Source organism: Macrotis lagotis, chromosome 2 (genome assembly GCF_037893015.1).
Source record: "Macrotis lagotis isolate mMagLag1 chromosome 2, bilby.v1.9.chrom.fasta, whole genome shotgun sequence".
NCBI classification, from domain to species: Eukaryota; Metazoa; Chordata; class Mammalia; order Peramelemorphia; family Peramelidae; genus Macrotis; species Macrotis lagotis.
In genome coordinates this window covers 150144166-150169894 of record NC_133659.1, presented here as the reverse complement: position 1 = coordinate 150169894, position 25729 = coordinate 150144166, and the positions used below count along the sequence as shown (strand labels likewise).

Below are 25729 nucleotides of genomic sequence, written 5' to 3'. Positions count from 1 at the left end.
GAGGGAGAGAGGAAAAAAGAAACCCGAGCCAGCCAATCAGGAGGGGAGCCCAGGCGCACAAAGGGAGCCGGGGCCGGGAGGGTCGGGGGCGCCCGCCGAGGGGGCCTCTCAAACTTCGGGCGCTGCCTCCGAAGGCGGGCCGGGGGGCGGGCGGCGCCTCGGGGGGCTCCTCGCCCCCTCCCACTGCGGCGCCCGCGCGCCCGCCCGAGGGTGGGAGCCCGTCCGTGCGGCAGGGAGCGAGGCCCCGGCCCGGCCTCCCCGGGGCTCCGGGGAAGATGCTGCAGTCCCTGGCCGGCAGCTCCTGCGTGCGGCTGGTGGAGAGGCACCGCTCCGCCTGGTGCTTCGCCTTCCTGGTGCTGGGCTACCTGCTCTACCTGGTCTTCGGCGCCGTGGTCTTCTCGTCGGTGGAGCTGCCCTACGAGGACCTGCTGCGCCAGGAGCTGCGCAAGCTGAAGCAGCGCTTTCTGGAGGAGCACAAGTGCCTGTCGGAGCCGCAGCTGGAGCAGTTCCTGGCGCGGGTGCTGGAGGCCAGCAACTACGGCGTGTCGGTGCTGGGCAACGCCTCGGGCAACTGGAACTGGGACTTCACCTCGGCGCTCTTCTTCGCCAGCACCGTGCTCTCCACCACAGGTAGGGGGGCCTGGCCCCTTCCCCCGCTCCCTTCTGCCTGGCCCCCACCGGGGGGCCCGAGCCCGCACCCTCCCTCCCCGCCGCCAGCCCGGGGCCGTCAGAGGGGGGCCAGACAGGACAGGAAAGCCCGGGCCGAGAGCCAAGGAGTTGGGTGCTGCTGCTCCCGGCCCGGACCGTGGGGAAACTGGACTGAGCGGCCCCTTCCTGCTGCATGCTTTTAGGGCTGGGTGAGAAAACCACAGCTCCCAGCACAGCCCGAGACCGGGCAGTGTTCGAAGTGGGAGTGATCTCACCCGCTTTTCTATCCCAAACCAGAAAGCCAATGTCATATTTAACGGAATGTCATAGGTAACGATCCTCAGGGATGCTGCGAGAGCGGCATAGAGCCCAGCCTTTTTTCTTTGATGCATTCTTGGCTGAGAGTCTTTGGAGGATTACCTTTACAGCTGACCTCTGTGAGGACAGGAAGGATGGGCTTTCTTTTCAAAGTTAGAGGCCGGGAAGGGAGCGTCTTAATTGCTCGTGATCTGTCGAAATGAGGGCACAGAACTGATTCAGCAGTTTTGAGCATCGGATGTTCTGGGTTATCCTTAAACTCGGAACCATCCCCTGCACTGCACAACTAGGCCAGTGGCTCATCGGTGGAGAGGCTTCCTTAAGGGAAAGATGTGGACCCGGCGTGACCCCAGAACTGCTGAACTGTACTGTTGTGGAATGGATGACATGTCACACTTTCTCAGGGTCAGAATTTACTAGGAAAATAGCATCAGTTTTTAGCCAAGTAAAGAATCAGAATGCCAGAACTGCAGGGAATTGTAGAGGACGTGTCATCCGGTCTCTTCCCTCTGTGGATGAGGTAACTGAGTAATAGAGAGATTGTGACTTGGCCAAAGTCGCAAAGCTTAAATTAATGCTCTAGTCCACTTCACAACTTGGTTCAACTGATTTCCAGTCTAGTTGAATCTTTTAGGCAACTTAATTAATATGGATCTCTCCCATAACACTCGTGGGCCTCACCCCAAATCTGTCCTTAGAAGCTTTGAACTTACAGTGAATCAAAGTCTCAGCATAGAAGGGGATGTCAGAAGTCACCTAGTTCATTTCAAATCTGGACATTTTGGAATAATATGAGTATTTTTTCCTAAAGTGTATCTATGAGCCTTGGATAATTATTTTTTAATGTGCTAATGAATAAGTGATACAAGAACAAGTCATATACTAGACTCGTATATAGATAGTGTCATCCTGAAGAAAGGAGAGACAGAATTTTTTCTCATGATAATCTTGAAAAAACAATTGTTAAATCAAATCTAAAGCAAGACAGACTTGATATCTAAGAAAGTCAATAATTCCTTTTCCCAAGACTACTTTCTTCTTCCACCCCCTTCAAAGTAGCAGTGTGATCTACAATTCTTATCTGATCCTACTCCATTGTCCCCTTGAGAAATATTAGCTTTTTCCATTTGGATACATTCATTTTGAGTTATCAATAAAACTTCCCTGTGCAAAAATATTTGTTTTTGTAGGCCTTGTGGAGCCTTACAAATGAGTAGAATGTTTTTGTACTACTCAATTATAAAGAAACAATGCTGGTAATTATTACTTCCAGCTCTTTCATAGTACCATTAGCATTTCAAACCTGGCAAAACAAAAAAGAATTTTCAGGTTCTTAATATGTAAAACATCTCTCTTCCTGCCTTAGTTTGCAAGAGCTTACTCTGTTTGCAAACAGTTTTCTTTTGTAAACATGGGCTTTTATATGACTGATATAATCTTTCATGAATTTGACAAAATGTTCTATATTTGGAGATACTCTCCTGAACTTGCAAATACTGAGTACAAATTGCTATTTTTTTTCCATTTTTTTAAAGAGCTCATATTGGATTAAGTTTTCCACTTCAAAAATAAGAGAGTTCATTGCTGAAATAGTTATAGGGAGCATTTAAGGATAAATTAACTAAAAGGAACAGTTTCTTGGCTTGGAACATCTCCAATGCAAGATTGAACTAAGGGGTAAACTTTTCTAAAAACTTGTTTCACAGTCATTTAGAGAGTTGGGGATTTTAATGTCAAATTGAAAGTGTACCATTTATTTAAAAAAAGGCTATACTTCATTCATAGTTGTTAGTTCTGATATTTGTGATCATTGGAAGATCACTGTGCTGATGTGCAAACTTGAAAGTGAAAAAACTTCCTCATGAAAAAAATGGATGAAGGGTCATAGAACCTAGCCCAGGGAATCAGGCTGACAGAAGTTTCTTGGGTAATGAAAAAGACTGCATGATTAAATAATGCTGATTCCCTCTTAGCCAGAGGAGATAGTATCCTGGATTAGAACTTGTCTCTGTGTGTGTGTGTGTAAGTATAATGTAATGCTCTGGTAATTTGGTAAAATCTAGAGGCCCATCCTCAGAATAATGAATAACTGTATCATTTTTTAAAAATTGCATTTCTATTTCTATTTCTGTTGCCAGTTCTAATAAATATGTTTTCTTTTCATTTATTTGTTCATACATCTACAAATTAAGATATAAAGTAATTACAGGATTATAGAGGAAGTAAATTATATTGAACAGTTTTACATGTATATATATATATACTTCAACTTTAAATTATATATATATGCACATATATGTATAGTTATGGATTAAGAATCCATAAATTAAGAATTCCTGCTGTAGAGTATCTTTTTGTCCAAATCCAGGGAGATAGGGTCAAAGTATATGATGAATAATAGAACATTGAAATATGCTTAAAAAGTACCATTACTGTCTCCTAGAATTGCATCTCACTTAAACTACCTTATACTGTAATTAAAATCAGTCATCCTGCCCTTGAAATTGCCCTTAGATTTTAATTTGGGAGAATATTTTTCATGGAGTTTCAAGAATGATTTAGGTAAATTAGTACATGATAGATCAATAACATGATTTAGGGGATTTAGGGATAGTTGGGCTATAACCTATGATGGGAGGATCTGTGGATCCAAGATTAAGAACACCTGCTTTAGATAGTATGTATAACTTTTGTTGAAGTTTAAATTTAATATTGCCATTACCAGTATAAAAACAGTAACATTTTATTCTCACCAAGTCTTTGGTCAATTAATTCTTCTGTGAATGTAGCTAAATATTTATCAATAGAGGATCATCAAAGGATCATCAAACTTTGTTAAATACCAGTTGGGAGCAGAGCATTGGTACTGAAGAGGGGATAGAGAAGAGTTTGTTTTCAATAAAGTTTACTTATGGTTCAAGCAGGGACACTCACACTCACACACATGTAATCAATCACATACTTGCTGTCCTAAAGTTTTATGTGTTATCCCCTCCCCTTGGAATGTAACCTCTTGAAAGGAGTCACTATATATGTGACTGATATACTACTTCCATGAATTTGACAAAATTTTCAATACTTGAAGATACTCTCCTGAACTTGGAAATACTGAGTAAAAATTACTATTTTTTCTCCAATTTTGTTGTTTTTTTTAAATAGCTCATATTGGATTAAGTTTTTTAATTGTATTTCTATTGCCAATTCTAATAAATACTTTTTTATTCATTTATTTGTTCATACATAAACTGAGCTACAAAGAAATAAAGAAATAAAAGATGAATGAGTTAGAGTAGTTTTTTAAATAGCTGGAAATAGGGGCTGCTAGGTGGTACAGTGGATAGAGCACTGGTCCTTGAGTCAGGAGTACCTGGGTTCAAATCCGGCCTCAGACACTTAATAATTGCCTAACTGTGTGGCCTTGGGCAAGCCATTTAACCCCATTTTCCTTGCAAAACCCTAAAAAAAAGCTGAAAATGAAATCTGGGATTGGGAGAAATTTTAAACAACTGAGAAATCAGGGAAGCCTTCATGGAAAATTTAATGTTTGAGCTAGGAGTAGATAAAAAATATTGAAGATGAATTTAAATAAAAATAATGAGTATAGATAAAATACTGAAGGTTAAGTGATTTATCCTAGGATATATAGCTACTGAACAAAAGTGCAAGAGTATGGTAAACTTTGGAATCCTAGACTAATTCATTTTACTCTATACCAAGATACCTACAGTAATACTGTATTCTATTTCCATTATACTAACATCTTTGAATACTTGATATGCTTTCTAAGCAAGGGTTTTGTGACAAAGGAATCATTTCATTCTTAGGAGGAAATACTGTGTAGGTTGACATTGCATTCCTGAAGGAGAAAAATAATTCAAAATGGATTGGAATATTTGTTTAGAATTTCCTTTCAGGGTGATATATGACTTTCATTACCCTTTCCTAAGAAGAATCAACTCTCAAGATTTTCAAAATCACATTAGTAGGGATCTATCTTGGATGATTTAGGTTGGCCCTTTGTTACAGTTAATTCCTGAATCTTCTCAAATAGTAACTATATAGTAATTTAAAAGATAGTATTGTTGGTATTTATCAGTTTCAAGACCAAAGCCTAACCCAATTGTCATAAAGTACTTCTATCCTTAAAAGAACAAGGCTGCATTTAAGAAAGGAACTTGAAAGACTGTGTGGTTTAACTTGGAACAAACTCTTCACTGAAAGGTCAGGGATATAATTCTTGTTTTTATAAGCAGCTGTTCTAAAAGGAAAAGAACCATGGATTTGGAATCAGAAGAACTGGAATAAGATTTGGCCTCACAACTAAGGAACTATCTAAAGGAGAATAGGGTAAAACTACTTGGCCCTCTTGAAAGAGATGCTTTAAATGATGCCATTTTACAAATTATAGTATTTTCCACATACATTTATCCAGAGATTTCTCAAAAATTAAGGAGATGAAAAGGGTATCTTATGTAATTTTGCTATCTCATGTTTTATTTTTTCCTTAAGTATATGATTTCTCTTTCAACACATTCAATTTTGATCAATGTATAGCATGGAAACAATATAAAGACATTGCCTTCTGTGGGGGGGGGGAGGGAAGAGAGATGGGGGGGAATTGTAAAATTCAAAAAAACAATAAAAAAATTAAGGAGGTCATGCTGAGGTAACATATGAGAAGATATGCACCCTCCTGCACCCTCCCTCTCCAATTTATATTTTAATTGCAATATAACTCTTTAAGCAGTCTTTTTCTTAACCCCCAAATTGAGACTGACATAATTTTATAGTAGATTTGATGTTTTCATTATCTTTCCAAAGCAGAGCCAACTTTCTGGGAATGAGTGAATCATTATAATTAAATGTGTATTCAAAGTCCAAATATGGGCAATCCCTTTTGCTGTTGTTCTATTAATTTCCTATTAATTTATGTTCAATTATATAGTATAGTAGAAAGAGAACTCCAATATAGGAGGAGAGGAACTGCATTCAAATTTGACTTTTTCCTCTGTATAAGGAGACTCAATTGTCACTAAAGTGCCTTATAGCTCTAAATCTGAGTCTACTCAATTCCAGCCAATTTAAGTCAACAGACATTAAGTACCTAGTAGATAATGCACTACAATAATTTCATTTTAACCCTATTAGCCATTCTGATTTTCCACCAGAAAGCAGTAATGGATGTTATCAAAATATTTTGTATACTTGTTTTTAACAATTCTGTGAGATATTCTGAAGCCCTTTATCAAATTCCAAGTCAATGACCTGCTAAATATTTTTCTGTCTTCTAATGAGAGGCACTGATATCTGTCAACAAAATATTATGCAAAATGATTCATCTCCACTAGTTTCCTAATAATCTTTATTTGGCCTGACATTCAGTATGTCTACCTCCAACTTTAAATTATTCACCAACAAGTATTTATTAAGTATTTAAGAGGTGCCATATCCTATGTAGGAATATTAAAAAAAGGAAAAAAACAAAGTAGTCTCTATCCTCAAGGTGTTCATCCTTTAATTAGAGAGATGTCATACAAGTAACTACATATATACATATATATGTACATCTATATGTATGAATAATATGAAATAAATGTACAATGTAAATTGAAGGTGATCTCAAAGGTGTGGTCAATTCTATAAGGTTAGTGTCCAGGTTAGATTATTTTTTAATACCATATACACACATACAGATACATATATAAAGTATTTAAATATAAAATATAAATAATATGTATACACAAATAAGAAAAAGCCTTCAACACTGCCACAGAGGCCTTTTATTCATAGAAAACTACAGATCCTCATTCATATTCCTGTAAGATATAATTATAACTAGTTTTGTTATCTGGTTTCCTAGTTTATCTAGTTTAAAAATAGCAAATAACTTGATGAGGAAGAGATGGGGCTGCTCCTGATGGCCATGTTAACTTTATAATCTTGGGTAAGTCACTTCTCTGAGTTTTAGTTTCCTTATTTGCAGAATAAAGGACTAGATCATCTCTCATGGTACTTCCTGCTTTTAATAGTCAGTGATCTATGATTCTATATAGCTCACCAAAAACTAAGGGCCCCATAATATTAGTGTATAATATACTAATTGACTTCCTAATAATGACTTTGAATCATTATATTTAGGATATTCAGGTCCAGGAAAATCCTCAATGCATTATAGAAAAGGCATTTCATGTTTTCAAATGTTTAAATATATTATAACTGTTGCTTAAAAAAACAAATCTTCTATTGTCTAGAAAATAACTACTACCCCAAATACCTTTTCAGGTTTCAGATAGTCATAATATTAATATACCTTTACTCTTACTTTAAAATCTTGGTATAAACTTTTACCATTAAAAATTTAAACTCTCATAATTGTTTTATCCTTATTTTTTAAAAAATTATAGTTAGCATTTATATAACACTTTAAAATTTGCATGACATTTCACAAATATTATTCCAATTCACCTCAAAGCAATACTGGGAAATTGTTTTACAAGTGAGTAAACTGAAATAAAAATAAGTTAAATGACTTATGCAGGGTAACATAGTTAATCATCGTCCGAGATTGGATTTGAATTTAGTTCTTTTTGACTTTAAGTTTAGCCCTCTACTACCTAATAAATGAACCCATAGGGTATAGAGTTCCTATTTATCTATGTATCTATCATCCATCTGTCTGTCAGTCTGTCTGTCTGTTTATCTGTCCAGCCAGCCATCCAGCCATCCATCTATCTAATAGAGTATAGAGAAAAAAAGAATATGATCTAGGACAAAATGACATTCACTTAGGTTATGAGCTTATCATGAATGCAAACCCCAAAGTTGACATTGATCTTATGAGAAAATACAATCTACTTTACAGTCTGAAATGATCTGTAGCAATGATCAGGAAAAATACTTTAGAAATATGATGTAAGTAAGGCTGTTTTCAGATGACATGAATAACAATTACCTTATGTGATTTTCCCGTTTTTAGTGAGAAATGTACTGACATTATGAATTCAGGAAACATCACTTGATCCAAAAAGTTGCTAAATCTCTGTATTTTATCAGGAAAAAAGGTTTTCTTAGTACTCTTTTTTCATATGTAAGTCCATGCAAAATCTTTATTCAATCAATTCTTTATCTGCTTGAAAATTACTTTCATGAGATATAATCTATCTATTACAAAGTTAATAGGGTGACCCTTTGCAGGGCTGCATGAGACATAGACTACTCACTGAATTAAAAAGTTGATGGGGTTGCCCTTTAGGTATTCTTTCTCTAATTTCCTAATGCCTCTCCTATATTCCTGTCCCCAACTTACAGATTTATCTTTCCTTGTCCTTATTGATTAACATATATCATATGCCAGGGGTTCTTAACTATATGTATGTATATATATATATATATATATATATATATATATATATATATGTATGTGTGTATATATCTTGTACCTCACTGGCATTCTGGAGAAACCTATAGATGCCTTTGCAGAATGCTTTTAAATGCATAAAATAAAATATATAAAATAATCAAGAAAAATATATTGCAACTCATTTTTTTTTGTTTTAAGTCCATGTGCATTCAGTGAAAAGCCCTTGTCATGGAATCTTACATGTGGAATTGTCTCTAGTCCATCTGGTCCAGCCTCTTTATTTTATGAGGGAACTGGGGTCCTGGACAATTAAATAACAAGGTCATTTAGGTATTAAGAATGGAGGTACAATTTTAACTCAGGCCTTCTGACTTGGAAATCATATTCCCCCCCCACTATGAATATCTTTTTTTTTCCTCAGAGGTGTTTACCCTGTTTGATTGTAAACTCACAAATTGCAGGACCTATATTAATAAGTAAATAAAGAAGCATTTATTAAGCACTTTACTATGTGCCAAGGCAGCTAGGTGGTACAGTAGATTGATCACTAGGCTTGGAGTCAGAAAGATTATCTTCCTGAGTTCAAATCTAGCCTCAGACACTTACTATCTGTGTGACCCTGGGCAAGTCACTTAACCCTGTTTGCCTCAGTTTCCTCAAAAAATGAGCTGGAAAAGGAAATGGCAAGCTACTTCAGTATCTTTGCCAATAAAGCTCCAAATTAGGTCATCAAGAGTTGATCAAAACTGAAATAACTAAACAACAGCAATATTACTATTTGCCTTGTAAACACAGTGCCTTGAATAAATGGGACCCTGTTTTCTCTGATTGTCCCCCCAAGTCATAGAATGCTCTCTCTCCTCATTTCTGCTTACTAACTTCCCTGGCTTACTTCTAAAAGTGGAGACAAAAGTGAAAGACAAAGAGAGGGGAAAATACCTAATGAAAGACGAAAACTTTCCTTTCCTTTCCTTTCCTGAATGAATGGATGGAGGGAATGAATGAATTAATTTATAAAAAACATGTACCGGATATTGTGCTACATTCCTCTTTGGAGGACTGTTCCATCAGTGGTTGATAGGTTTTTAAAAATTATCTGTGTTAATGATTTCATTTCTTAATTTGTTAGAAAGTGAGTTGATTGCCTAATGAAGAGATTAATTAATTGTGTTTTATTTTCCAATTTGTTAATATCTGCTTGCTCACAGAAAAATATTCAAATTTTATTTTATGCTGACTATTCTGACATTAACTTCTTTGAAGAAAGTAAAGGCTTTAGTTTAAAAAGAGGATCATTTTCATTATAGGGGGAATACCTTTTTACTCTTTCTACTTCTTTTGCTCTTGCTTAAAGTATTTTTTATAAATATATGATTTAGAAGTGATAATATTTGTCTTTTCTCCAATTTTATTTTGGGCAGTTTCCACCTACTTCAAAAACTACTTCCAATACAAAGTTAGGAATGACTTACTTCTATTGGTAATCTTCAATATAAATTTATGCAAAATTTATGCAAGAAATAGGAATGAGATAGTTTGTAATTGTCCACCTTGGGATAGTCTGTTGAAAAAAAAAACTCACTGGATTAAAAACCACTATGGAGACTAGACCTCTTTAACAGGTTTCAGTGTCATCTACTCAGCTGAAACTAATGATCTGAATATGACAAAGTTCTCATTTGTTACTCACCATGTAGACTAAACAAATTGACCTGTTTGTCTTCATGTGAAACTTTTATGACAAATGAGGAAGATCTAGGTGCTGCAGAATTATATGATCCTTAGGGGAGGGTAGGTGAAATCAGAGGAGAAAAAGCAAAAGAATTGTAAAGAATATAAAGAGGTTTTTTTTTTAAACTGCAAAAGAGAATTTCACTTGGAATCAGAAAACCTTGAGTTTATTCTACCCCGTCTATTTATTAAAAGTGTAACCATGGGCAATCACTTATCCTTTCTGGACCTCTATTCCCTCAGCTCTAAAATGAGGTATAACAGCTTCTTTTAGTTCTAAAATCTTTGTTCCTAAGTAAAATTATTTTTGTTTTTCATTTTACTAAATATAGTTAATCCAAAATGTTACATAATAGAAACAGGAGTTGTGTGATGCAAGAGGTATTTCCACACTAAATGAACTCGACCATATTTACTCTAAGACTTGTTCACCTTTGAGATGCTCTGTCAAAGAGATAAATCTCACTGGACTAAAACCACTATGGAAACATTAGAACCCTCAAATAGGTTTCAGTCATCTACTCATTTGCAGCTAATGATCTGAATGTGACAAAGATCTCATTTGTCACTCAAGGGCTATTTAATCAACCTGGTGACTGAGTTCCTTTAGTCTTAAGTAGGTTCACTTGAGACTGGCTAGCAACTAGAGGGATCTAATTGAGTATACTCTAATTTAGTATTTAGTATAATTTAGTATATTGGAGATGGTGGGGAGAGGATTTTAGGATCATATAGAAGCAACTAAGACCAAAAGAAGTGAAGCAGCTCACCCAAAATCTGACAATGTAAAACTAAATGACAAAGTTGGGATTTGAAGCCATTATCTTCTGACTCCAAATCCAGGAATCTTTCCACTTTGTCATTGTGTTATTGAAGAAATCCTCCTGTGCCAACGATACCAAGGTAGTATGGTGGAGAGTGATCAGTAATGGCCAAGTTTACATAATATACTGTTTCAACAATACTTATGAGGAATTGAAACAATTAATACTCTATCTTTGGCAGCATGGTTATTGCCACAATTTCCTGGGTTCCATGTAGCTTGTTGGATGTCAGATAATTGTGCAGTCATCTCCAAAATATGTAGGTATGCTACCACAACCACTAAGTGATCTGGACTGTATAGAGTAACTTGGGGACATAATTATGTTTCTTTTCCCTTATGTCAGTCAGTAAGTATATATTTAGCACCAGGCATGGTGCTAATTGATGAGGTTGCAAAGAAAGATAATAAATAATCCAAACTCTCCTATTACTGCCCAGGACACCACCATCTTCAATCAAAAGGGGTTCACAATTAGGTGTCATCTTTGATTAGTGGTCAAGTCCCATCATTTCTATCTTGTACACCATTTTCATATATGTCCTTTTCTCTTCTCTGGCACTGCACTTCCTTGGTGCAGGCCACATCGTTTCAAACCTGTTTCATCATAAAAGAGTACCACTTGGTCTCTTTGCCCCAATCTCTCTCTACCCTGCAGTCTATCCTTTATTTAGCTGTCAAATTGATCTTCTGTAATTCAGATCTGACTTTATCACCCACCCCCTCCCCCTATTCAGTGAATTTCAATAGCTACCTATTACCTCTAGGATCAAATATAAAATCTTGCTTGACTTTTAAAGTCCTTCATAATCTGGTCACCTCCCACCTTTCTAATCTTATAGTTTATTCTTTTTTCTGTTCCTTGAAATGGATAGTTTCTCTTCCATCTCTGAGCATTTTCACTGTCTCCCATGTCTTGAGTTTTTCCTTCCACATCTTGGAGTCCTGGCTTCCATGAAGTCTCAGTGAAAGTCGCACATTCCACAGGAAGCCTTCCTCAGTCTTCCTTTAACTTCATGTAGCCCTCTGAGGTTGCTTCCAATTTTTTCTGCATATATCCTGTTTGTACATAATTATTTTGGTTCCTCTGTTAGACTATGGACTGTTTGAGAACAGGGACTGTTTTTTTTACCTTTCTTTGTATCCCCCAGAACTTAGCATAGCACCTGATACAATGTAGGCATTTAACAAATGCTAGTTGATGGCTTCTTCCTTTTGTGAGCTCTTTGGAGAATCTCCATTTTAGGGAAGGGCCCAGACCAGCCTCCTATGTTTTCCATACTTGACCACATTTCACCACCTCCCCATTGAAATATTAGTACCCTGAAAGCAGGGACTGTCTTTCTTTTTTGCTGACAGTTGTATCCTCCCCTCCCCCATGTTTAATAACAGTACTTAATAGAAACATCCTGACTTAGTTTGAATTTAATTCTACAATTTTTCATCAAATGAAATCTATTTGGATAAAAGATCAACTGAATATGTTAAAATTAAAACTAGCAATACCTAAAGATATGATAAAGATGCCATCATAATACTGATTGTTTCCCAAGGAGCAGATATAGATTTCCTTATGTAGAGAGCAAAGTAAGACTAACACAGATTATCTGCCCTGGAGGCCTGAACATTTGAGCATTATGCCGTGTTTCCTAAATTTTTAAATATTGGCATGACTTTCAAGGGGGGGAGAAATTTGAGTTATCCCAAATTTATTAAACTATTGAACTAATGTTTGAAGTAAAAAATAATCTATACATGAATATATTACTAATGGTTTCTAAGATAGCTTTCCTCTCATTATATTAATTCTGTCAAGGTGAAATATAATAATGATAGTCACTGTGGAGAAAGAAAGGATCAAACATTTATTAAGTTTCATTTGATCTTTTCAATAAACCTGGGAACTAGATAGGTGCTTATTATTATTATTCTCACTTTACATATAAGGAAACTGAGACACAAAGATTATTTGATTTGTCCAGGGGCAAAGGCTACTAACTCAGGTTTTGAACTCAAATTTGCCTGATTCCAGAACTACAGACCCAATATATTCAGGATCTATTGACTACCTCAGCTAGTTTACCAGTACTATACCCTTTTTGCCTGGAGCTTAATCCTTCATCAGCCTACCTTCCATAGTTCTCACTCATCAGTCTTTTAAGATGATTGTCTCATTTTACAAAAAAAAAAATTGAGGTTAATTGCCATCTCTTTTCTCCTCTCCTTCATCTCTTATCACTTAGGTTTCTTCTGCCACTTTCTTCTCCTTCACCCTTTTTTTGCACAATGAAGTGGCCTTACTCTTTACCAAGATTAACTCTTCTACTCATTCAGGTAATCCCGTAACATCCTCTCTCCTCCAACAGACTGTCATTTCTTTTCTCTTACTTATTTTCAATCTCTCCCTTTTTACTGGCTTATTTCCTATTGCCTACAAACATGCTCATGTCTTCCCTATCTTGAAAAAAAAATCCTCACTGACCCTTCCAACCTCAAAATTTTCTTTATCTTTTCTATTCTTTGTAACTAATCTCCTTGAAAAGGTCTTCCACAATAGATGACTCCACTTTCTCTCCACTCTTTTCCTAACCCCTGACTTCTGACTTCTTAACTTATCCTTTCTACAAAATTGTTCCCTCCAGAATTACTAATGATCTCTTAGCTGCCAAATTCAACCTTTTCTCAATCCTCATTCTCCTTGACCTCTTATTTTTTGATACTGTTTATTTGATAATATTATAATACAGTTTTCATCTTTTCATTCAGCCACTAAAGTGATTTTCCTAAAGCAGAAGTCTGATGATGTCACCAGCTTTTTTTTGGCATTCAAAATCTCCTGACTGTTTCATGAACAAGGCATATTCACAATTAATGAATATCTAGCAAAGGAGATGTAAGATGAGGTTCTAGCAAAGGAGACTTAGTAGATTTATGGGTAGAAAGAAAATGTAAAAGAGAAAAATGTAATCTGACAGTATTTAAGAGGGATGAAGATTGAGAAAAGACCATTCAGTCTGGGGATTAAAAGATCATTGGCAATTTTGGAGAAAGCAGTTAAAGTTGAACAATGAGGTAGAAGACAAGTAATTGGTATAATAATGTTTAATAATAATAATAGCAACAACAATAATAATCTGAAACCCAGAGAAGTTAAGTGACTTGTCCAAGTTCACACATGTAGTATGAGATATGAATTGACCTGGGTTCCCTTACTTGATATGTGCTATTTCATTATACCTCTAACTAAACTACCAGCTGAAAATTGTAACAAAATTTCTGCTGTTTAGTTGCCAAGGCACTCATTTATTTAAGAACCATGTTTAAGTGGATTAAGTTAATTAAAGAACTTTGAGAGACTGTTCTACAGCTGCCTACATTTCAAACTGAGTCATTTTCATTTGGGGAGGATGATAACATTTCCATTGTTTTGTTAAAATGCTAGGCAAGAAATGAAGCCCACATCATTCCACACCCACCACCCTATGTTCTGACAGTAGCCGCTTCAGAAAAATAGCAACTCACCCACAGACAAAATTAAACAGATGCACCTCTCACTTCATGGAAAGATACTATTTCTATTATTTTCTCCTTTTAGTGTTGAAATTATTGTATTTTGGAATGGTCAATGTGTTGTAATTCCTTTGTCCAGGACCCACTTGGCCTCAATATCTAGTATTTAAAAACAAAATAGAACTCAACAGATAGAAAGGAACTGTTGGAACTTCTTTAAAAGGTTGATATTATCTGCAGAGGTTGACATGGGACATTATTTTCAAGTTCTGTTACTTTGATGACTTTTTTCTCCTTGTAGGCTGTCCAGTTTCTTTGCTCACAGTCTGTTTTTGCTCTGGTTTTTAATCTGTTGGTCACTGAGGTAACCCAGTTATACTTTACTTTGTTTTCACTTCAGTGTTTCTTATTCCCACCTTTCTTGAGTTTCCCCACCTCCTTCATTTCAACATGTAATATTGGCACAGGCAGCTCACTTTTACTTACCCTATAAGCACAAGGATTCAAACAGATCTACAGAAAAAACAGAATTTTCATAGCAATCATCTTAACACATAATCACTTTTCAAACCTACATGCAACTCAGCTTCTTCATTGAGAAATGAGGGCTTTGGATTCTATGGTCTCTAAATTCCTTTCTAGCTCAAAAATCAGTGATCCTAAAGCAACTACAAAAAAGTGAAGGAGGTAGTATGATGTTATGTGTAAAGTACTAAATTTGTCATCAGGGTCCTGGATTCAAATAATGGCTCTGAAATTTAGTTCCTCTGTGGTTTTTGGATGAGTCATTTAGCTTCTCTGGGTCTTGGTTTCAGTATGTGTAAAATGGAGAGATAATTGATTTCTTAACTCTCTTCTCTATCCCTATCTCTGCTTCTGTATCTCTATTACTATCTCCTATCTCTTTATCTTTATATCTAATAGTCAAAAAACATTAGGTGCTTACTAAGTACAAGTCACTATACTAAGTGCTGAGAATATAAACAAAAGCAGACAGGTCTTGTCTAGAAGAGCTTAGATTCTAGTGGGGGAGATAAGACATACAAGAGAGTTGAAAAGAAGGAGATACTCCCATAGTGGAGGGAAGAATGGGGGCGGCATTACAGAGAAAGACTTGTGAAATGAATAAGTAGTACAACCTAGAAAGAATGCATACTGCTTGGCCTGGACCTCTATCTTAAATTAAAGACTTATGGAGGAACCAGCCATTTGGTTGAAGCCCCAGAGGAGGAGAGTTCTTCCCATGTTAGTGGTTATTTTGGGCAGCTTGGTGACTTAGATTCATCTTCCTAAATTCAAATTTAGCCTCAGACAAATATGAGCTGTATGACCCTGGGCACACCCTTTTTGTCTCAGTTTCTCATCTGAAAAATGAGCTGGAAATGAAATGGCAAGCCACTCAAGTATCTTTGTCAAACTTCAAATAGGGTCATGAAGAATCAGACATGACTGAAACGACTAAATGACAACAGCAACAAAAAAAAATCACTTTGTTAGCTGTGTGAAGGATGTATTAGAGAATAGGGAGAGACTTGAGCATAGACTATTTGAGAGGCTTTGGTAACAATCCAGGTGAGAGGTGGGCATTTGATTGTGTGAGTGGAAAGAAGGGAATTATATTTGAGAGATGTTAAGGTGGTAGAAATGACTAGTTTGGGCAACTAAATACGTACATTGGAGTAAGTGGGAGTTGAAGCATTAATTATGACACTGAAGTTGAGAACATGGTTGCCTAGAAATATGGCGGTAAATCAAGAAGATTCATCTTCCTGAGTTCAAGGCTGAACTCAGATACTAACTGGGTGATCTTGGATAAATCACCTCATCCTGGTGTCTCAGTTTCCTCATATATAAAATGAACTGGAGAAGGAAATGGCAGGCCACTCCAGTATCTTTGCCAAGGAAACTCATAGAGGGGTCACAAAGATTTGCAGAAAACCGAAAAATGACTCAACAACAACAAATGGGCCAGACCTAAACTCAAGGAGATTACAACTTAATGGGAAAAAACATCAGTTTGTGTAAATAAAATTGAAAATGTCATATAGTACAGAATAAGAGGAACTATAAATCTGCCTGAAATGCAGACTGGACTTCAGAGTTGAGTGAAAAAGAACAATGTGTGTGTGTTTTGCGGGGCGGGGGGAAGAAAGTCTGACAGGTGCTGGAGGAAGAAGTCATATAGATGGAAGAAGTCAGATCAAAGAAGGCTTTTAGGTGTGAAACATAGTAATTTGCATAAATTTCAGAGATAAGAGAGAACTAAATTTTTTTTTTCTGAACAGAGGAGTGATATCATCAAATTTGTATTTTTGTGGAGTTTTCTGCTCAAATTTTGCCAATGTTTTGTTGTACCTTGTTCTTTCTTTTCCCTTTAAGTTCTCTCAACCAAGTATGCAGGCCACCATACAAGATGATTTGGTGAATAATGTTGACTAGCAGGTATCTGTGGCAAAACTCAGGATTGATTTTTCTGTTTTTTTGCTAGAGGTGTTAGTATCATCTTTTTACAGATGAGGAAACTTGAGAACAATGAGGCTGAGGGCCTAGCATAGTACAATATAGGGACTCTATCAGGTTCACTTTTTTGTGGGAGAGATAATGTGAATTAATGGACCGGAAACACGACACATGTGATTTTTACATTATTGTTTTAAACACAAATTATTTAGGTTTAAGTTATCAACAGCCCAAGTTTCTTCTTTGGGAAAAATTTGAATTATGAGAAAGCCTTGTATACTTGGTCACTGTTAATAACCCTCCTGTTGTTGATAGATGGGATTTCCTGGCTTTCAAATTTCCTTATAGGAATTAACAGTGGAAAAACTGAAGTTTGAGTTCAGGGGAACCCCTAAAAATTAGGCCTGATTGTGTTTTTCTGTGTGGCAGAGTATCTGGCCTGCACCATTGAAGTGTATTTATAAATAGGGAAGAGGCTGTCATTTTGTCCAGATTAATCAGTTCATCGAAGAAATGTCTGATTTCTTTAAAGTTAAAAATGTTCTATTTTAACAGTGACTGTGCTCCAGGCTTTTGCCATCTGGCTCAGTTCCACAGAGATGGAGAAGCTGGTTAATGAATACATGTAAAACACTGGTAGGCAATTCCTTTAGAGCAGGGTGTCCCACTTTTAGTCCTTCTGGGCTCCATCACCCAACATCAAAGGCCACATAAAATATTTATTTATGATTATAATGGTATCCATATTTCTACTGACCATAATAATAAAAAAATAAAAATAATTAAAAAGCCTCATGAATGGACTTTGACACATCTGCTTTAGAGCATAGCTTCTTCATCTGAGGAGGTCTGTAATTTTGTGTTTGCGTGTATATGTATGGTCATATATATGTATATGTATATATGTCTGATATTATAGTTATTAAAGTATATATGATATATTCTAATACATATTCATGTACACATATATAATTTTATTTTGATGAAATTGGTTTTCTTTGTACTTAGGTACTTATGCATTTAAAAACTTTATTTTGAGACGGTCTATGGATTCTTTCTTGAGAAGCCAATGAGCTTCACTATACTGACAAAGGGGTTCATCTCATTAAAAAAAGTTAATTCCTGTTGAAAAAGAAGTGAACCTGAGTTCAAATCTGTCCTTAGACATGTACTAGCTGTATGACCCTGGGCAAGTCACCCAACCTTGTTTTCCTCAGTTTCCTCACCAGTAAAAAGAGCAGGGGAAGGAAATGGCAAACCACTCGAATATCTTTGCAAAGAAAATTCCTGGGGTTACCAGAGCTCAACATGACTGAAAAATGACTGAACAGAAGAAGCTATTTTATCACAGTTATTTTGCCTCATCAACAATCAATCTTTTACTCTTTTCAGTGACCACATCAGCATTCTATCAATAGAAAAGTTCAATCTGTGGGAATGTCGCATTTTTTTAAATTATGTTGTCACCCTAACTAGCTTAAGAACTCTTTCAGGCAGACATTCAAAAGGAGTTTATATTCTAATGGCAGAAGAAAACATATAAAACAGAGCTGGAAATGAAGGGGCAAAAGATACAAGGTGTAGGAGGACAAAAGGGGGGCTGGTGCAGTGGATCAGCAGTTGAGTGTTGAGTGAATTGAAGACAGGCCTAAGAGATGTTTCTACGGGATGAGCAGGTATTGGGACTGTGATTGTTAAGTACTTCTAGTGAATTCCCACCCCTTTAAGACTTTACAAAGGCAATAAGCTCAATGTGTAACTCAGGGAGACAGGATTTTATTTATGGTGTATAGAAGAGAAAGTATCTCATGACTTTTTTTGATGTGCCTTAATAAATAAAAGATTGGGGCCTTGGGATGGTTAAGCCTCTTTGTCATTATAGACATTTTAGACATCTAAAACATTTATAGATAGATGTAGAATTAGAGATATATTAGATACCTATCTGACAAGTCACAACTTGTATGTAACAACAAGAAAAGTAGGTTTTAACTGATCAACTTTGTCAAACAGGTTTGTGGGTACACAGAGCTCATTAACCCTTGGTTTCATGTGTAAGATAAGGAAACATGGTAAGAAAAGATGGAAAGAAAGAAAGCCTTTCAAAAATTCTTCTTAAAAATTATCTTATTTCCCTATCAGTTTCCATATTGTTCCTCTCTTCTATCAACTTCTTCCTCATTCCTTTTGAACAAAGATTACTGACTTCTTTAGATCCAGAACCAGCAAACTTCCCGAATAATTCACTTTTTCTTTAAGATAACTGTATTTAGCTCTTGAGACGGACTAGATGCACCTGCCCTTGGGCTGCTTTAAAGTTCAAGACAAGATCAGTTTTTCTGGTTCAAAATAGACTTTTACTGAATGTTGATTGATCGATTAATCAGTGATCTGATGGTTCTGAGGAGTTTATTTAGATGTAAGTTTCAAAAGGTATGGAAATTATAGGGGCATATTCACACCTAGAATATGATCATAAGAGGCCCTCTAGGCCAGTCAACCTTATTTTACAAGTGAAATAACTTGTCCAGGGTCATACAGTAATAAGTGATAAGGGTCAGCTTTAACCCTTGATCTTTTCTCTGCAAAGACAGGGCACCTTTTATTGTATCAACAAGTTCCTACACGAGAAATTACACTAGGACTCCCATTTATTTAATTTGAGTGGACTGAGCTACCTAGGTAAAGCAAGAGGGCTTATAGCAAATGAATGTTTTACATGGACAAACTTTCTGAAACCACTAGGATTCACTTTGGAAGTGAAATTCTTAATTCCTTTTCCCCCTTAAATCAATGCATTTAAGTTTGTTCTTTTAAATGCCTTCAATGATAAACAAAACCAGTAGTGGAACGATCACTGAATTCCATTTTTCTGTAGACTTGGGTTATGGTCCCAGCTGTGGCTACCAACTAGCTATGTGACCTTGGGCAAGTTAAGGAAAATATCTGGGATTTAGTGGAAAAAGCTGTGACTTTGGGAGACAAGGTACCTGGTTTTGCATCTTGACTGCCTCTTACCACCTATATGACATCGGGCAAATAATTTAACCTTTCTCAGCCTCAATTTCCTCATCTGTAAAATGAATGGGTGAATAGTGCTTAAAAACTGCCTCTCTCAAAACATGCAATATATTTTAAAGTTGAGTCTGCACTATCAACATTGCTCCATTAATCTTCTAATCCAGACAATCAACACAATAACAAATCAGGCCTATATTTTTAATGGTTGTTAGTTTACTGAAAATTTAACAATCATTCTTAGGTCCAAGCTGACTCCAGCATACCCCTATTTAAGGTTCCTTCCAGATTTAAATATTTGATTATATTAATTCTCCCTGAGCCTCAGTTTCTTTTCCTGGTCATGACTTTTAGGTAACCCAATAATTTTATTTTTTTATTTTATTATTTTGTTTTATTTTATTTTATTTTATTTTAGTTTTAGTTTTTTTGCAAGGCACATGGGGTTAAGTGGCTTGCCCAAGGCCACATAGCTAGGTGATTATTAAGTGTCTGAGGCTGGATTTGAACTCAGGTACTCCTGACTCCAGGGTCAGTGCTCTATCCACTGCACCACATAGCTTCCCTAACCCAATATTTTTTAAATTATGTTTCCTGAATCTGTTTTCCAAGTCAGTTGTTTTTCCAATGAGATATTTCACTTTTGAGCCTCAGTTTCCTCATCTGAAATATGAGAGTGTTAGACTACATGATCTTAAAGATATCTTATAGTTCTGATGTTCTATACTAGATGTGCCTGGGTGAGAGACACAGAAGGTAAAAAGAAAGCTGCTTGTCACCTCTGTCTTCCTGCTTGCCTGTATAAGTGACCTCATTTATATGTCTTTGTGGTATCACACTGAATTGTGTTTGAGGTTTTTAGAATAAGGAAGTTGTCATTATCAAGCTTTGCAGCTTGATAAGTTCTCTAAGTCACTTTGAAGCAAAACAAAAACAAAATATAACAAACAACACACAAAGAATTCTTAGCAAAACTGAGGAAACCTCATTCTAAGCAGGAGTGGATTGAAGCACTGCAGCGAACTCTGCCTCAGGCTCCTGCACTGCGGCTGCCTGAAAACCATGAAGGCGTTGAGGAGATTCAAATAGAATGGCTGCAGACCTTGAGCTCTCTCTTTGCTGGCTGCCTGCTCTTGAGGAAGATCATCAGACTTGTGCCTTTTCCAGGCTGAGCTGCCATATTGCACAGGTGCTGGGCTTGGGGGATGCCAGCTGGTGACTTCAGTAGGGTAGGAGAAATGTACTATTGCTCTTCCATGGGAGTAGATGACTAAATTGAGAAACACTCTGGAAAGAGTTCCAAGCCAGAAAATATTTTTAGAAAGGGAAGGATTCACATGATCCAGCTAAACAGCTTGGTCTCTCTACAACTTTTAGCTCCCCATATTGGATAAATGTAGACACCTGGGTAATGATACCAGGAGTAAACTGATGATACTTAAGATCAGAAGAAACAGAATCAGGCTTATAACCTTGAATTTCTGTCAAAAATCAGTTGAAAGATTATTTCTTAAAAGAATAATCCATCACATAGTGACTTTTTTTGCCTTTCCAATTAAAAAAATTGAAAATAAGGCTTATATCCTTGAATTTCTATCAAATCAATTGAAAGATTATTTCTTAAAAAAATAACTCATTATATAGTTATTTTTTTTTGCCTTTTCAATAAAAAAGTGAAAATAAGGCCCTGACAAATTGCTCAGGCTGTCTTTTTCCAAATATTTTCTTGAAAATATAATATAGCAATTTGTCTGTAAGAGCAATATGCTATAAAAGAGTGACAGGAAATTAGGAAGATAGAAATTTAAATTCTCTTATAATATATTTGTAGTAGTATAATATTATCCATATGGTATCTTCCTTTATACCCTTTATATGTCTAATATACTATTTAAATAAATGATATATAAATAATAATATAAATTATATAATATATAAATAATAACAATAATCTATAAAGCAGTATATAGAAATAGATATACACATTATATAGCTATCTATATGTGTGTTGTGTGTATATATATTATATGCAAAATGCTTTTTAGATATATATTCATAGACAAAACTATACCTATATAGGTACTTAATAGATATGTATTATATATAGTGTGCATATACATGTCATGTGGACACTCAATATAGATATATAGTTAAATATAGTATATAAGATTATGTAGTATATACATGGTATTTATGTCTATTGAGTATTGTAGATACATGAATACCTATTGTATGTCTGGATACCCATGTATACATTACATACATACATAAATATATATGATGATGGTAAGTCACAATTTCTAAGTTTGTTTCTTCATCAGTAAACTAGTGATAATAATTTGTATAGTAACTATTCCACTGGGTTATTGTAAGTGTTAAATAAGAAAATATATGTCAAATGCTTCATAAACTTTAAAGTCCTATATAAATATTATTTCTATTTCAGGCCTCCTATCACTCACCTATTTCCCATCCTTTTTTCATCTCTCCCCTCTACAATCCATCCTTTGTTATGATGCTTGAGAATTTCCTGTTTAATCTTTCAGGCAGCAGCAGCAGCAGTTCCATGATGAAAAACAAAACAAAGCACAACATTACAAAATCTTCAGACATTTCCCAATACTTGCTAAAACATTTATTCCTTGACCTGTTATTCAAAATTCTTCAAAGTCTAGTTCCAGTCTGTGTTTTCAACCTTTGCATTTACAACTCCCCATAATTGACTCTGCACCACACTGCTCACTATTCATTGCCACTCTTATCTTTCTCTTCCCTCTTTTCCATGTCATGATGTTTACTTTTCCCTATGATTCGAGAGAATATTTTCTGAGTTCATCCTGCTCCTTCTTGTCTCTGACTTTGTGCATACTATGGTTGAAATGATTACTCCTTATATTTCTACCTTTTGAAATTCTTTCCTTTTAGGCTTAGTGCAGGTGCTATCTATCTTTATGAAGCTTTTCCCTCTGATTTTCTCTCAGGGGTTCTTAACCTGGAGTCCATGAACTTGGCTTTAATTTTTTTGTTTGTTTAGGGAGAGGAGAGGTGAGAGAACAAGGGAGAAAAGAGGTGAGAGAACGAGGGAGAAAAGAGGTGAGAGAACGAGGGAGAAAAGAGGTGAGAGAACGAGGGAGAAAAGAGGTGAGAGAATGTGAAAATTTGAGGCTCAAAATTTTTTAAAATGAATGTTAAAATTTTTCCTTACGTGTAATTGGAAAAAATAAAACCATCAAAAATATAAGTTTTTAGTAATTGTATGTAAATTTGGTTTCCTTTGTAGTCATGTATCTTATTTAATGTATTAAAAAACATTGTTCTAAGATAGGGAGCATAGGATTTTCAAAGTAATTCATAACACCAAAAAAGTTTAATATAAATTTCCTACTGTAAGTGAACTTTTCTTTCTTGACACTAGATAACTTTGAACATTTTTATGCACAAATAAATAAAAGGATAGTTATATTGTGCTTATTACAATTTCTTTTTCTGGGAACTTATAATATGAAAACTCCTTCTACAGATACAGGATAGCAGCTTCCTTGCAGTTTTTCTTCTTAGTATCTTGCCTTCTGGTGGAGAAGGGGTCATAGCTACTATGCAGCATATAAATAGTAGAATTCCCTTTTTACCCCTGAGGAAACTGAGTCTTAAATAATATACAACTAACCTAATGTAAAAGAAGAACTTAAACACAGGACTTTACAGTTGGTTTCCAAGCTATTTTTCTGACTTTCTGAAGCCATGATGGCAAGATTTCTCTGTTACAGATTTTAAATGTGTGGGGGAATTTATATCCAGGTCAGAAAGAGGGAAAAACTAGTGGTATGGAAGGAAAAAGGCAAATGCTATAATTTATGAAAGAAAATATTCTTTAGTGATATTTATGGCAAGTAGAAATAATAATCCATTGATAAATTTGACTTCTATTTCCCCTTTCCCCTGCCCTGTCCCTGCCCCCTCTTGTGCTTCCTTTGTAATTCTTATAGTTCTTGAGTATTTTGAAGACTAGTAGCTGGACAGTGTACTCTGGTAAAGGTTTAATTCTGAAGATTTGTTGCCTAGCAGGTAGTTGAAGAAAGTAGCTTTTGAAATTGTCTTTGCTGGATTCTCAAAGAAACCCTTAGGCAACTTGTCTTTGCCTTTGACCTGGTATTTAGATTGAATTCAGCTGATTCATTCTAACTCTTGATTTCTATTGAAAGGTGAACCAGAGGTTGAGAAAAAAAATAACTTCAGAAAACTGCAGGAGGTATCAGAAAGTGACATTTTATTTTGTTAGGGGAAATAATACTCTCCTGGTGAAGGAAATCTGATTACAGGTATTTTACACATTTCCCTTTGAAATTTGTATAAAGGCACATTTAAGAAACCATTCCCAAGGAGAGTCTGAATTGTGAGAAAACGTTTGTGGTAAAAACCTTTAAGCATCAGAGAAGTGTTGTTTACCTACTCAGTTGCTTATGGTGATTGGTAGTTTAACGACTAGTTTCATATATAGTGTCCTCACTGAACCCAGAAGTCAAATTTGACTGAAAACAACTGGGAACTAGAAAGCAAATGGATATTGGACTCATTCTCATAGTCAGAGTTTGGACAATTGAGCAGAAAAAATTCTTCAAAGCTATTTTATAATAGATAGTTCTTTATATGCCAAGTATTCACTTCAAGTCACATTAATAAGATGTGCAGAGTGTGGGTCAGGTCTGACTGTGCAGCTAACCAATTCTGTAAATAAACCTATGGAGTTCTACTGTGCTTTGGATTTGATTGAGTGAGAGTCCAAGAATTCCAAAGCTGAATGGTTATATTTTGGGTCACCTAGTCAACTGGTAGCTAAGGGAACTAAGACCCTGAGAAATTCCTATGAGTTAGTCTTCTTTAATATGTTTATAATTTGTTGGTCTAAAAATGATCACGAATGATAATTGAATTTACATCTTATTTAGAAAACGTAAATATTTATAATGAAAAATTCCTAATCAAATATATCATGTCAGCTTATATGCCAGAGGAGAGAAAGCAATTGTTTTTTAAAAAAAACATTTTTTAAAAGATTACTGTCTTTTATCATGATAAAGGGTAAGAATATCCTACCCTCCTTCTTTCCTCCCTCCTTCCTTCTTTCTTCCCTTCATCCCTCCTTCCCTCCCTCTCTTTCTTCCCTTTTTCCTTCCCTCCTTCATTCTTTCCTTTCTCTCCCTCTGAATATAGTCATAATTAGATGTTGAGGTAAACATAATCTTGGCCATTTATTTTCCTTGAGTGGAAAGATTTGCCTAATTAATTCAATATCTACATTTTACCATCCCCCAAAGCTCAAATCATAAGTAGTAATAGAATATTCTATGTATGAGACCCAGTGACTTTTTAAAGTCTGTTTTTTCTTTGAACCTGTCCTTTTATTTCTGGTCTCAGAAGCAGGAGGTACAACAAATAGATGACTTTAGAAATAAAAACCATATCAGGTGCCTTTACCTTTGGTTTCGAAAGTCTTTTTTTCAGCCCACTGTTCTTAATTTAACTGCTGACATACAAAATATATGTACTAATAATTGCACCTTGACAAACCTAAGGTATTCCTTAGCATGATCTTCTAGGTGAATATCAGAATTTTCTCAAAACTGTTATTGGTTATCTTTTTTTTTTAAAGCATTATTTTTCAATTTCACTGGCAAAACAAATATCTGTGAGCTATGTAATTTTTGTTGAGATGATGTATTCACAAAATTAAGAGCCAGAAGGAGGTTTAAAAATCATCTGGAAATAAGGCCCCAAGAAGTTAATTAAATGAAGTTAATTAATAAAATGACCCAAGGTCATTCAGAGTCAGGGTTTTGACTCAAGTCTTCTGAACCTCCAAT

The 25729-nt window shown here is 35.8% G+C and overlaps 1 protein-coding gene across 1 annotated transcript in view; it reads left to right on the top strand.

Moving 5' to 3' along the window:
• The first annotated feature begins 260 nt into the window (after window positions 1-260).
• Window positions 261-25729, top strand: part of KCNK1 (potassium two pore domain channel subfamily K member 1) — a 54269-nt gene continuing 28800 nt past the window's right edge. Inside the window, exon 1 of the mRNA XM_074222996.1 lies at window positions 261-630. Within this exon, the coding sequence (XP_074079097.1) occupies window positions 276-630 (355 nt within the window). The 5' untranslated portion in view covers window positions 261-275. The remainder of the gene's footprint in view (window positions 631-25729) is intronic.